The following is a 14284-nucleotide window of genomic DNA, read 5'->3' as shown; positions in this document are numbered from 1 at the left end:
GGGAATTACAGAGTCTTCGTTTTTAGAGCTTAGCCAGCGTGTATCAGCCCAAATTACCACTTTATATACTTAACCGGATATCAGGGATCGAGTTAGAAGGCAGTGAGGCTGTTGAGTTGGATAGATGGGCAAGAATTGGCTGACGATACTGTGAATAGCTTCTTTAGAATGACGGCGAGCAAGTTGTTAATCTAGTTGTTACGAACCCGCCTACTACTTCTGTTAGTCTAACTTCATAGGTCGGATACGTACCCTGGGTATCTTGGTTTGAAGGGTAACAATAGACTAGGGTTAACGATTCTGTTCGTAAAAGAGATTTCCAAGTACTCTATATTCAAGTGCTGTCTGAATACTTAGATTGAAAGCTAAGGAACTCAAAAAAAAAATGAACGACTAGATACATGGGAAATGTATGGTATTATATAGAAAATATCTTTCCTCCTTTTTGATGTTTTGTTTGATTTACTTCTTGCCTGGATCGTGGATCGTGACTTCAGACTTACACGATCCATGATTCAGTCACGTGATTCTTCTTTCTTAGGTAGATACTTTTTCTGTTCCTTTGGAAGTGGGGCTTTTTCATCCTTGGTTTGTAACAATATTAATTAATTTTTTAAATTAAACGTTTTCGATTAATATATTTTATATATATTAAAATTTTAAAATAATACATTGTTACAATCCCACTGAAAACCTCCTGGAACCGGAAATCGGATTAAGTCTATATCCGATACGACGGTTGCTCTGCGGACATCACAGAGCAACGTAGAGCAACACAGAACACCACAGAGCATCGAGGAGACAAGGTAGTAATACAGGCAGGACCTGTCAATCGGACCAAGGTACGGGAGCTGTAAAAACCCACCCTTGGTGACATACTATCTCATAAGGATAGTATGGTGGAATAGTATAAGAAGGATGGTATTTCCTCTGTATCTAGTCACTCGTTCTTTAGCTATCAATCTAAGTCTTTGAGAGATTCTTAGAAATCAGATCTTGAAGAGAGAGTACCAGCAAACCTCTCTAACGAACACTTGTGAATCTCTTGACCTACTTGAGTTACTGTTACCTTCAAATCAAGAAAACCCCAGTACGTATCATCCCTATTAGGTAGTTAACCAGGACAATAGGGAGGTTCGTTACATACATATAATTAATTATGAAATTATTTTAAATATATATTTCTAAAATATCAGGTCTAAGGGAACGCTATAACCTATTGCTAAGCTCCTTAAATTACAGCGCACCCCTATTGAAAAATGGGTCTGTCATCTTGCGTAAAATGTTTTGGCCGGTTAGCGGGTTATCTTCACCTGGTCCTGGGTGGTAGTAGTGGTTATTATGTCGCCAGATTTTCTTCCCAAGGGTTATCTCAGGTGGCCTCAGACTAGAATGCGTAATGCCAGGTAATAGCTAGAATGCGGTATTACTTAACATTGAGCATTCTAATCTGAGGCTACCTGAGATAATTGAACTATGGAACACACTGACCGGAATAAGAAGCTTTTTACTTGCCACGCTTCGCAAGACGGCGCTGGTATAAGGACTCATGATGAAATGCGGAAATGCGTCCCTAGGCGACTTTCTCAGATCGCTTTTAGATTATACAAGGCAAACCAAACTCACGTAACCAATATGCGTATATTATGTCGTCCCTGTCTAACCTCAACACCGCTCTCCGTCTAATAAACGACTCCACCCCCACCCGATACCGTAGAGGCGTCGGTTCCGCGTGAACCACGTCTTACATTACATTAGCTGACTAAGCTTAGGCCGAAACGGAACTCGTCAACCATCACCGTCAGTTTCTTTCTCTGCTTCTCGGTTTCTGATTCTCGTTTTTCCTCACCTCCTCCTGCCTAGCCAACCCTCCGCGGCCCTGTTTAATTGGCGAGCGCTTTCTGGGGGTCCCTGGTCCCCATTTCGTTAAATAAATGGAATTCCCCCCCCCTCCTCGTTCCTGGCCCTGCGGGCGCTTTCCAAGCTTCCTCTCTACGATTACACGCGCAACAAGAAGAAGATAAGGTATGGCGCCGCGACACCGAATTCCCGAGAAGCGCTTCGAGGAGGACGCTTTCGAATCGTTCGCCGCCTTCGCATCTACGACCTCCGGCGAAGTATGGGAAGTGTCTGCTGGGAAAAAGAGCCAGAGGGAGCTTGCGATACGAAAGTGGAATAGGTACGCCGCGTCGATCGCTCCCCGGTGGCCGGGGCTCGCACGGACTAGCTGCTAACTGCCGCGAAGATTTTTTTAACGAAGTTTATACCAAAGAACGAATCGATCCCGACGGCGTGTGGATCGGTATGTGCTGCGACGACGACGAGGCGAAGACGCACTGCAAGATCTTTCTGCAGTGGTATGTCAAGAACTCGGGCAGATGGGAGGTTTGCCTGGGTCCGGAGGAGCACGAGTGGAAGCGTGAAGTGGCAGCTGCCATCACGGTTACGGAGGTGTGGAAGTGTTTGGTCGTTGAGGCCGACGCGACCGTGCTGTTGCGGAAAAGGAAGGAGGATCGTACGCACAGGAAGCGGTGGATGCTGGCATTCGCCGAGAAAGACAAGACTGGCTCCGTCGCGGAAATATCTAGGGTAATGCCAGACATCTCTTTCTTTCTTTCTCTTTCTCTCTTTCTCTCTCTCTCTCTCTCTCTCTCTTTCTCTCTCCAATAGCGTGTCATCCGGACTAACTGTAGCCTCCCAGTGGATCGCCGGGCCCCTGTCGAGAAACTTCGACCTCACGCTTGAGCAGACTTTCGTGAAGCAAGCGGCGACAGCTCAAGACATCGCCCTGTTCCTCGACACTCTCTGGATCCGAGCCAGCGATATCCCGCTCACTGCCTCGACGCGTATCGCTTTCCACACATACATGTTGGTAGCGGGCATCGGCGGTTTCCGAAATGCGTCGATCCTAGGCTTGCCTTACAAACACATACGTTTTGCCTTGGTGCGAGATCTGGATGATCCGGCATCCACGAAGTTAATCGCCCACATTTTGATTATTCAGAACAAGCGCCGGAAGGGTATACGCCGCAACCAGGATGACAAGTACGAGTCCCGCTTAGCATCTTTCCCTTTCCCTTTCCCTCCCTCTCCCGTGTTCGTTGCCGTAGGCTGACCGTGCTTGCCGGGTGCCAGGATTGAGTTCACCATCACGTTTGTGCTGGGTCGCTTTTTCTGCCTTCTTAGCTTGCTTACTGCTCGCGCCCTAGCCGACGACGCGTTTGAGGTCGGGTATGAGACGTTTGACGATCTGCTGAATCACCCGCGCCTGGAGCGGGGGTCCGACTACCTGCCTCTCCCGCTCAAAGACGACGTGCTAGACCGGCGGGCTATCCCGTTGGGCTAGGAGAAGCTCAATGAGATATGGAACCGCACCATTCTAGTCTCGGGACTTCGACAACACGTAAAGCCCTATGCCTTACGGGTTGGTGCGGGCGGTAGGCTTAACGGTACGTAGAAGCTTATCTCAGTCTAGTCCCCGGCCTCTGACGCAGCCTCTAGGTATTCTTGAGCCTTCCTTGCGAAATTACATCCTGTCGCACTCGTCGGGCATGTTCCAGCACAGTTACCAGCCTCGGCGCTTGGGGCGAGACCTGGGTACAATTGCTTTCGGCCAATTGGGCGGCGGTAGTGGCGATGAGAGATTATTTGAGTTCCTTCGTAACTCTTCCCTTGGCCGTGACGAACGGGCTCCCGTCAGCCCGACTGCCGAAGACCTAGCGGGATTCCAACGGCGCCGAGACATCCAACGGTTACGTACCGAGCTTGAGGGTGTCACGGACCCCGCTGCCCGGAACCTTATATCGCACAGAATAGCCGGCATCGTGAAATCTTTGTCCCGCCAGAGGGTGCTCCAGCTCCGCGAGACGTACTTTGCCGAAGCCGACCGAAGAAGAGGACTCGGGCTGCCAACTGATGATCTCGCAGGAGCCCCCACGGTCTCCCAGACGCCAGACATGCGTGTAGGCCGGTTTATGCGGCTGGTCGGTTCTGGGTATGGGCTTGGCGCTATGGATCGAGGCCCGGGACTGGAACGATGAACATGCACCTGCCGCATTTCCGCCGTGTAGGGTGGATAAGAGAGAGTTTCAGAAGCGACCGACGGGCGCAGCCACGTTGTCAGTCCAGACACCGGTCCTAGTTGTGTCCAGCGCGGATCGTCAAATGTTCTCTGAGGTAGTGGAGGTGTAGATACGACACTTCGTTGGGAGATGCCTGATGGAGTCTGGGTTTCGTACATAAGAGAATCGATCGTGGGAAAGCTATTCTCTCTCTGGGAGTTAAACTGTCTTGCGAAAGGCAGCGAGGGCGCCTGGGGTCTCGGAGAGAACTGGATCGGCGCTGGACTGTCTGGTATGAAATCGCTCCAAAAAGGAACTGCTTCCATATCAGCGAACCCTCGCGGAGAATTTTGGCTCAACCGGTAAAGTGACGGAACTTGCGACCGAAAGTCCGATGCTGGACTTGGTGCGGAGTGCTCGGGCTGTTTCCCATACAACACTGATGAGGGCAACGCTCCCATCCTGTCCCTATTCTCAGTGTAGCTCGGGGTAGATAGAAGTGATGGTACTTGCCGCTGGTATTGCGGAGTACCGACATTTACACCTAAATACGTTAAAGGTTGTCTTGACACATGCCTCTCTCGGCCGTGGTCTCCTGGCGTTTTGTAGGATGCAGAGGTGTCGGGAGACCAAGATGGTGAACCTGTCTCATAATCGGGCTGCTGAGGGTTTCCAATGTCCAAAGACGGTACTTGAGATCTCACCGCTGACCAGATCCCGGGCGATTGGTGATCGAAACTCCGTAAGTCTTGCCTAGTCGAGAAGACGGTTTCGGTCACTCTATCATCTTCGGTCACGTCAGCCTATGAAGCACTATGGTCAAAATCTGCCATCTCGACGTCTTCCACCACCAAGTCTTGCATTGTGATATCCCCCTCATCCCCTCCACCCATAACAATATCCGTACAATACCCCGTTAGTTCGATGCCGTTTTGCTCCATGTCCGGACTGGCGGGGTTAAGTATGCTGTCTTGAGCCGCGCCTTCTTCTGTCTCCTCGATGCGTTCTAATTCCCAACGACGCTGACTGGAAAGTGGGATGACTTGGTTGTCTGAGCCGGGCTCGAGTGTAAAGGACCCTAAGAAGGCACGGACGAAATCCCACTGAAGGTAAAGTACCGTTGGGAAAGTCGCCGTCTGCATTTTCTGCGCCAGAAGCGGAAGGAATGCCACTTGCTGGATTTGCCGATATATTCTAGCATAGGGCCTTCCCCATCGGCGGTCCATACAAGTAGCCTCGACATCCGCAGGGCCATCAGACGCCTGTGTGGTAAAATATCGGGGTCCCCGAAGCCGATCATTCCCCAAACCCCTTTCTCGCATCGCCTCGCTCGAGAAGCCCAACAGGAAAGCTCTTTGGTAGAAAGCGGCGACTGTCGACGGCCTGATGGCCGCACGAATCCTGTCTCCAGGGTCCACTTTGGGTGTTTCGTCCGAGAGCTCGGGAAAGCTACGCACGGCGGCAAGGAACACTTGCTTGAAAGCTACGTCAAAGGAAAGGGGGGAGTGAATGGCGCGGAATTTCCCTTCTTCAAACTCAACAAGCGATTTATCAGGTAGCTTCCAGTTGTCCTTTAGCGACTCAAGCAAGGGGGCCCGTGGTTTATCCGGAAGCAAGTAAGATCTGATGATCCGAATCGCGATGGAGAAGAGTTTCATGTTCTCGTGGAAAGACTTTATGCTAGGGATAACAACGGACATCTGGAGGATACGCTGTTTGATCTGCTCCCTCTTCCACCCGTCATGGACACCCGAAAAGACTTGGCCTTCGCTTACTAGAGCACAAACTAATTTACTCGTGACAAGTAGAACCAGAGCGTACACATAGGGCCGTGGCGTTTCAGATTGGACAACGTACCTAGGTAGCTTTTCTCAACATAGCTCTAGTTTGATTCATCCTCTTAATTAAACTTGAGAACTTTGCGCGTGAAACGTGTTGGAGATACATAATCCACTGACACAATAACGTAGCATGTTAGACGGATTGGTTCGAACTAGGAACACTTGTTGGTATTTGCTTGTTCGCTTGGGAATAGCTCAAGGGGTGTTTACAGCTGATCGTACCTACATAGTAGGCTTCAGCTCGGCCGGTTTATAGACAGTCCTAAGACACGCCCCGCGTATATATGCTCCAGGGGGGGTTACGATATTGTGTTCCAACGTTCTACAGATAATCCGGGCGTGGATACAAGAGGCCAATTGTTAATCAAGCTGTGTTAAAAGCTAGCCCCTCTAAATATACATACTCCTCTTAGTTCCCTGCACATTCGAGTCTGAGTTGCTGCCAGCAGCCACATTCTTGATTTATACCCCTGCGCTTTACGCACGTCTTCCATCTCCTGAGCCCATGACACATCCTGAGTCGCGATGCTCGTTTGCCGGTGACAGTTTTGTCATAGTCTCCTGAACAATAGTGCGGTATTGGTACATCTTTTCCTCGAGTCTAGACAGTGCCTCTTCTCTGTATAACTCTATAAGGACTTTTTGTTCAATTTCTGACAGTATTGCTTGGAAATCTAGCTCCAGATGGATTTTCCCTTCAAGATCGGACAGTATCGCACTTAGATCTTTCTCTTCTTGGGCATCTAATTTGTGGTCTTCGTCATCATACCGTGCCTTCCGCTCGGCTCGGCACTGCTTCAAATAGGATTCTGCCTTCTCGGCCGGTGGTTTGCCATGAGTGATCAATTTCCGAACCATATTCCTGCCGACTGTGAGTGCTCCTTTGTCTATACCGTGTTGTCAGCGCTTACACAAGTTACGTTTCAGGAGTGTCAACTCTTATCTGTACCTTTGTAAGAGAAATTATTTAAGCTAGGTGAAGGAAGATGGAGAAAAAATAGGAGAAGGGACGAAGATAGTTTGCGTACAGCCAGCGCAATATCACGGTACCGCCCTACGGGAGGTTGGGACCTACCAAACCACCTATCGTAAGTCCCAGCCCAACGAGTGGTGATCATTGGAGGTCTGGACCTTTCTAGGAGGACTTGCAGGTACCTACATAGTAGGTACCTCTTACGGATGTTGTAACCGGCTTCTTCCCGGAGGAAGTTTTGCCCCCTTCCTGCACCCAGACAATACTGATGAGGTTGGTAGCACTGATGCAAGTTTGTACTAGGAAGAGAAAATCCTGTCTAGAGCGCCGTTGCCCAACTGCAACCCTAGGTTGAGGGAACGTTTACAATTTCCTGAATCCTTGTAGCTAGCATCCCCGTTGCCAGGTGCATCCGCGAAACTAATGGGAGCCAATTATCCTTTTACAAGCTGCTCTGTCAAGCTTTTTTGTATATCAACTCCGTAAATTTGTCATCCTGGTAAGCAGGTCACACACTGATGGGAAATCCCATCGCGATGTTTTGAACCGACGATAGAGTCCTGTTCCTGTACTGGCACGCTCATTACTTGGCACAACCAATCAAGACGCGTCGTGAACCACGGTTTCAGTCTGGCCTGGACATTGCAACCTGCCAACTAGCTTGTGCAATCTGGCTACAAGGGGTGGAAGACGCGACATGACTTGAAGGAGGTTAGGAAGGCTTGTGAGAAAGAGGACTCTGGCAAACAAAGGCTGCTTACCTAGGTACTACACCTCTCCAACATACAAATCACGTCCTGTCTTTTTCACTCCATCTGCGTGTTCTATCGTTGGCGAAATTCAACGATCACATTTTAATACAGGTGTTACAACCCAACAGGAGGAAGACCAGGGAATAAGGACCTGGTGGGGCCAGGGTGACCAATCAGAGGAGGTCTCTGTGGAGGCAACAGAGACTGTGTGTCAAGGCTTATGTAATGACCTCTGGAGGTCTCTGGGAGCGTCACAGAGACAAACAGAGAGGAGGTCTCTGGGAACATCACAGAGACAAACAGAGAGGAGGTCTCTGGAGGTCTCTGTCTGGGGAACAGAGACCACTCAAGTGAAGGATATATAAGGAGAAAGTCTCCTATGTATCTAGTCATTCTTTTACAGCTCTTTAGTTATCAATCTAAGACTATTCTTTCGAGTATAGTGAGAGGACTCCAAGCCTCTCTGACGAACAGAACCAACTTAACCACTTGACCTACTATTGATATTGTTACCTTCAAATCAAGAAACCCCGGATTAGCCAATCCAGCAACGACTATACCTCTTCGAGGCATAGGTTCGTCACAACAGGCCACAAGGGACAACCGGTATTAGCCTCGTATTTTAATTTCCAGCCCAATATTCGACCTTTTATATCAGTATGAGTGCAATTCGACGGGGGACGAAGAGCCGAGCGAGGGATACAGCCCGCTACGCAACGGCTGCTACCACGCGAAGGTCAACACGCTCAAGAAATGGTAACGGGGACCTCGTCGAGAAAGAGGCCGAAGACAAAGAACAACCTTATCTACTCACGTCCCTTCCCTTAAATTTAACTTCCAAGTACGTAAACACGGGCCCGGGCAGAATGAGCCTCCAGGCTCCCAAGGTCTCCAAGGTCGAAGTCTCTCCCGAGGAGAAGGAGCGTGTCCTGAAGGCCCTGGGCCTTATCTTGCAAGCTGCTTGCAATTTGGATCTGTCTGACCAGGGAGGGCTTCCGATTTCACTGGACCGCAACCGCGATATGATCTGGGATTGGCGTTCTGTAGAACTGTCAGCAAAGGAGTACGGCGCCTTTGCGTATGGTATGGTCAGCCACGAGATAGTGAAAGGCCACATGGACGCTGTGTCGTATGACTGGACTCCCCTCGACGGCCACAGGGGCATCCTCAGCGTGCGCCAGAAGTGCGGCTTCCAAAGACTGCTGACGAGGGTCCTGGACGAAGTTATTAGTGATGCCATGAGTAAAAACGAGCTCCTGACGTCACTGACAGAACATACGGATTTGGAGACCCAATGGCGCGTGCCAGTGATGACAGGTACTGTCGAGGGCATACGCACGCCGTGCCGCTCCTGGATCTACTATCCCAAGGAGAAGAGGGGGAAGCAGAAGAACGGAGTGGAGGGGAACGAGAAGGAGGATTTCAACTTCGTGCTAGAGGTGGGTATGGGCGATAAAACGCCGATACTGAGAGAGCTAGCAGCCTCGTACATTAAGAAGGGCACGCTGTGCGTCATGACAGTCAAATTTGAGCGCCATGGTGAGTACGATTATGCCTGGTCGTACTCTCTATACCGTCGCGGCAAGGCGATCCATTCCCCAGGACAGGTTACGACTTACGATATGGTTTGCGGCCAGCAGGACATACGGGTCAAGGTGAATGAGCACGGGATGGTCGAGTTCCCCGTGGGACTAACGCTGTTTGACTTCGTGCCGTCTAGCGTTTTGAAGAAGCACGGCGTGACTAGTGATAAAAACAAGAAGGCCGTCATTGATCTGAACATGAGCCTGGGGAGCGTAAACTTGTTGGAAGTAAGACTAGGTGGGCTTTATACCGGCAGGCCGTATACTCCGTCCAAACATTTACAGATATGGGAATGGTTATTGTGAAGTGGAAGCCGGGCGCAATTTTCTCGAATCAGCCGTATTTATTTCCTTCCTTTCCCTCTTATTTTAAACTCACTCTCGATACACCTAGGCTACTACCACTCATTGATATATTCCAAACGCGTGAGACTATAAGGAAAAGGGGGAAATAGTACACTACCCTTCTTAACTGTGCCACTAATTTTTCTACTAATTGAGAAACCTATCCATACCTTTCACGGATAAAGTTGGAAACTGATGAAAAACAAAGTACACACAATTTTCTTAATATTCTCAAATATATGCGATTCTAGCATCTCCTTGGGGATCGGTATGCTCTCTAGAGCTTCAATGGAGTATAAGGCCAATATGTCATTCCGGGATACCGAAAGAGCCACCCGAGACAAACGGCAAAACCGCGGGACCTAGACGATTATAACCTAAAAACTGCAAGATCACCGTTCCCAGGGCTGCCGGGAACATATACCCGAGCTCTAACACTCTTTCTTTGATTGGATAAAACTGTCCGTGGACTACTAGGTAGTATGTACTTAACGAGCCACTAGATAACCCCATATATGAATTCTACCATCAGGAGGCCTTAGTAAAATGCGATCCTGAGTATTGCCGCTTTTGGCCGGAGCACAACCACGGCCGAACCTTAATTTATCACAGCACACTTTTCGGACATCTTGCACAAAAGTGATCTATATTCATTTCACGCTACCGGCCTCCGTAACAAATGGGTTCGTTCCAAATTTCACATATATTATGGTATAATAGCAATGCCGAACCAAACTCTACATGCAAATATTCCTCTTGAATGATCCCGATGCCTGCGAAAGGCAAGCGCTTCAGTGCCGTTCTGAGATGCGGAAAATGCTACATATAGAACTTTTACTTCAGTCGGAGCTAAGTAGAAATGGAACATATGGATTATTTGTTTAGAGAGTAGTATCATGCTAGAATTAGGAAGTAGTGTTCTGTTTACACTGGCCTTGCTGGCGTTGTGCTGGTAGGAATTCTACCAGTTAGTGAGTTATGCCATGATAGTATATATCCTTTATTAGATACTTATTGTACTGGTGGATAGGCGTATTATAATACGTAGTTTGAATTGTGCCGACCTGAGTTTGTGCTGATATCTATACATATTCGTACCAGTCAAGGCTTGTGCTGGCTCAAGTCTATGTTAGCATCCGTATATAGTTGTGTCGCTTAAAACCTGTGCTGGTCCAAATGTGTGCTAGCATCCAGGTATGTTCATGCTGGATCTGGATTCATGCTAGCATCCGTACATAGTCGTGCTGGCCGAAACCTATGCTGGTCCATGTGTATGTTGGCATGCATGAGCCGGTATTGTATTACCGATTGGAATGGGACCAGACCAGTATAGGCGCAGGCCAAAACTGGCCTCTTAACGATTGAAAGTGATATGGGAAAAGATATCTGCGAATGATATTGATATACCTAGGTAGGTTGCTTACTAAGATAGCAACAATAAAAATATCAATCTTACGCCACGAGCAATGAAGACTCTGCCTCAACTACAGTCTACTGTAGAGGAGGCCTCGAGGGAATAGGGTGGCCTTAGGAGTCAACTAATCATTAGTCCCTAGGGACTTGCTAGATGAATAGAAAGGATTTACAAGGAATGTGATGGTTTTCTAGAAAGCTAAGCTGTGGAGGCGCTCAGAATAGATGTTCGGCTCGTATGTTAGAGTTGCATTGGGAATACCTGCATTAATTAATAATAATAGGCACAAAATACCTACTGTTAGCCAGGCTGAACACGGAGAGCTCAAGAGCGACCGTATCTGGGTCAAAGTCACAGCTTCTAGCAAATCGCTCCCTGTGTATTCGTTTTCAAGACCAATCTGTCTCAACTTTTTGGCGGGTAAATATTTCTGCTTAGTAGTCTACGCCAGGCAGTTGCCTAGGAATCCATTTTCTTGCGTCTCCCTTTTCACGCATATGTACTCCGCGGGCACCCAAGAATTTTCCCCTAGAGGAAGAGATCACCGCTTTACCAACCATCACAACCAGAAATATTAGCCTAAACTTGTCTAACAAAACCTCGTCGAAAGAATCTTGATGCGAGCGAGGCTATTCCTAATCCTGGGGCTTAACAGATACTTAGTGCCTACCTAAGCAGCAAGACGCTGAAGTCTTCTACCACCTTCCATTTCAAGAAAACTTTCTCAGGCCTCCAGAGGCTAATTACTTGCTAGATAGTCTACCAGATCCTGTGCAGTTTTGATGTGGTATGAACAGACTCAAGGAAGAAGGAGGCTCTTCTAGATCGACGCGGTTGCCTTTGCTCGGGAGCTTGTCTCCGGAGGCCACTAAATGTACAACATCTGCTCACAACATAATGGGGCTATTATCAGTAAGGTTGCCTATATTATGCAACTGAGACACACTGATCATCACGTTGGTCGAACTCGAGCCGTGGGGCAAAAGGAAGCGGATGGTAGATACTTCGGTAGGCAAGTAGTCTCCTCGTGATGACAATTAGGTATGAAGGTCATATGCGCTACATCTGCCACTAAGAAGATGGCGAAGATTTAGATGCAGATATTTCTGACGATAAATTGATGAAAATCAAACCACCCTCCCTCTCCCCCCTAATTGATTACCTACCTAGTAGGTGGATCTATAGTTTGAAGTAGACCAGCATGAAGCAACAAAGTACAGTTCTGGATCAGGCGGGGTCATTGGAAAGGGCAATAGTAGTCTAACGAGCCGCTCTATAATTTCTCTACACCACTTCTGAATTAATGCTGGTGAAACTAACAGATTTTCTTATCAGAAGAAAGGGGGGCGTGGTCCCACAATATGGTCACTGTGCCTCTCCTGTATACTAGGTAGTTAACATGTCTCCTCTCTTGTACCTACCTACCTACATAGTCACCCTAGGTAGAGAGTCGCCGTGAATCATATTGAAATACCGGCGGAGAGAACCGTGGCGAGCTATCTAGAGTTGGGCTTATTGCGTGCGAGGCAGTTGGTTCGATTCGTATCACAATGCCCATCCGTTGGAAGTCCTATGAGGATAGACGAAAACTCTCAACCCTCAACGCTCTCTATCACCTGCCCCTATACGAGTTCAACCCCCTTCATTATTTTATGAATGATAGGATCGCGTCATGCCGGTCGTCGACCACCAACATCACATGTGAAAAGCAGTAACAACCCATCCCAGGAGTGCTTATGCTATACCAGGCCAGGCCTAAGACATAGCGTTGTGACTTCTTTGCAACGATAATGTGGTTGTCTACGTTCGTATTAGATCCGCAGTAATAGTGCGGCACCCGAGGCCTTTCTAGATACCCCATTTCATTTTCTGACTCCATCTTGACAAAATCCTTCAGGGAATCTGGCATTATCACATAGACTTAAAAAAGCCCTGGGATCTCCAGGAGCTTGCGAGCAAATAGCAGACATCTCCCTACTATGAGTAGTCATGGAGTGCCAACGTGACGAGAAAGGCGACCATCCTTGATTTAGTTTCCAAGGTTCATTATGCAACCAGTATCTTACACGTCAACAACACCATCTACGTGACAGTATTTGACCCCTCTCACTGCGTCTACCTGCTGCTGGGTGCTACGCAAGAATCTCCAACGATAGGGAGTTTTGTTTGTTGGAAGCTAGCATGGATCAAGAGGCCATATGTATCATCGTAAATCAGCCAACACGATGGTCTAGTGTTTGTGTTTGGACACGGCCTACCCGATGACCAATTGTTCGGCAGATCGCCTTTCATTGAGAAGTGGGATCGATATATCAACCAAGCTTTGTCTTCCTGATATCGATTTCCGACATAGCACTGGCGGGAAATTTTCCACCCACATGTAAACCACGCGCCGAGCAATGATGACCCTAAATCAGGAGATTTTAGAAAATCACCGAAATTCCATCTTCTCCCCCGTGGGATATATTGAGATCTAACGTGGTCGTGCTCTTTCCGGTGCTCCTATACCCTGTACATCTCGAAGTCCTCCTAGAGTAATCATACGCAACGTATGATTAGCGCTTTCATGCAACAAGACAACCTTTCTTAGTATGACATCCTGTACTATTGTCTTCATAGATCCTTCACCTTAATAAATATTGGTACTTGTAATAGTTGACGCCTTCGGATCATACCTACAATGCGTATTACGGCCCGATTCTACGTTATATCTAGCTAAGTAGTTACACAAACGATGCCAATCTATCAAGCATAGTTGGTGGGTTCATGTAGTATCGAAAATTCGGAGAAGCCGGGAAGAGAAATGAAGCGAAGTCTTTTCTGGCCTCTCGTTCGTCTGCATACACCCCCTAGGACTTTTCATACCTCTCCTATCGTTTCGGTTGTGGTGACTCTAGCAACTCAGTAGATGCGTAAGGTTACCAGTCTTGAAACCAATGAAGCGCTTCGTGGGTCAAAGTAACCTCAGTTGGGAGTCTTCAAATGCAAACATCTTACGACAAAAACAAGGATTGGAGCACGACAGCTCTTCGGCTGCATCAAACTCGGATTGGCAGAGTGACCTTTGGGCATTCATAACAGGCATCCGGTAGTTTCCATAGCTGCAAAAGCTATCGCTCGCCGATTAAAATAGGGGCAGATAGACGGCTTTGCGTGGGCAATGTGACCCGCAGATCACAGCCTGCTTACCTGCCCCTTTCGTGAAGCCAAGTTTGAAAACCAGAGGCTTCTATCATCGGATTATATTCGCCATGTCTGCAGAAAAGAGTCGATCTACGCAGGATTAATGTTTTTCAAGCGCTATTCCCGGAAGTA

General features: G+C 48.1%; 3 protein-coding genes across 3 annotated transcripts; 2 read left to right on the top strand and 1 right to left on the bottom strand.

Annotated features, from left to right (window-relative positions):
* Positions 1 to 2304: 2304 nt before the first annotated feature.
* Positions 2305 to 4040, top strand: F4822DRAFT_440681 (uncharacterized protein; the record flags this gene model as incomplete). Its single annotated transcript, XM_051462773.1, has 4 exons — positions 2305 to 2589; positions 2702 to 3045; positions 3136 to 3336; positions 3476 to 4040. The coding sequence occupies 4 exons, from the start codon at positions 2305 to 2307 to the stop codon at positions 4038 to 4040; spliced, it is 1395 nt and encodes a 464-aa protein (XP_051308678.1).
* A 348-nt stretch (positions 4041 to 4388) lies between these two features.
* F4822DRAFT_440679 (uncharacterized protein) lies at positions 4389 to 5887 on the bottom strand (the record flags this gene model as incomplete). Its single annotated transcript, XM_051462772.1, has 3 exons — positions 4389 to 4529; positions 4598 to 4848; positions 4876 to 5887. Coding segments are annotated over 3 exons (1404 nt in total), but the record flags the coding sequence as incomplete, so codon positions are not given.
* A 2399-nt stretch (positions 5888 to 8286) lies between these two features.
* On the top strand, positions 8287 to 9516 carry F4822DRAFT_434830 (uncharacterized protein; the record flags this gene model as incomplete). The annotated part of the gene is made up of 1 exon (XM_051462073.1): positions 8287 to 9516. One exon carries the CDS (start codon positions 8287 to 8289, stop codon positions 9514 to 9516), a length of 1230 nt encoding a protein of 409 aa, XP_051308676.1.
* Between the last annotated feature and the right edge of the window lie 4768 nt (positions 9517 to 14284).

This window comes from Hypoxylon trugodes (assembly GCF_022578975.1).
Source record: "Hypoxylon trugodes strain CBS 135444 unplaced genomic scaffold F4822scaffold_12, whole genome shotgun sequence".
Taxonomy (NCBI): Eukaryota; Fungi; Ascomycota; class Sordariomycetes; order Xylariales; family Hypoxylaceae; genus Hypoxylon; species Hypoxylon trugodes.
Note: the sequence above shows the minus strand (reverse complement) of the source record. Positions and strands in the feature narration are given on the sequence as shown.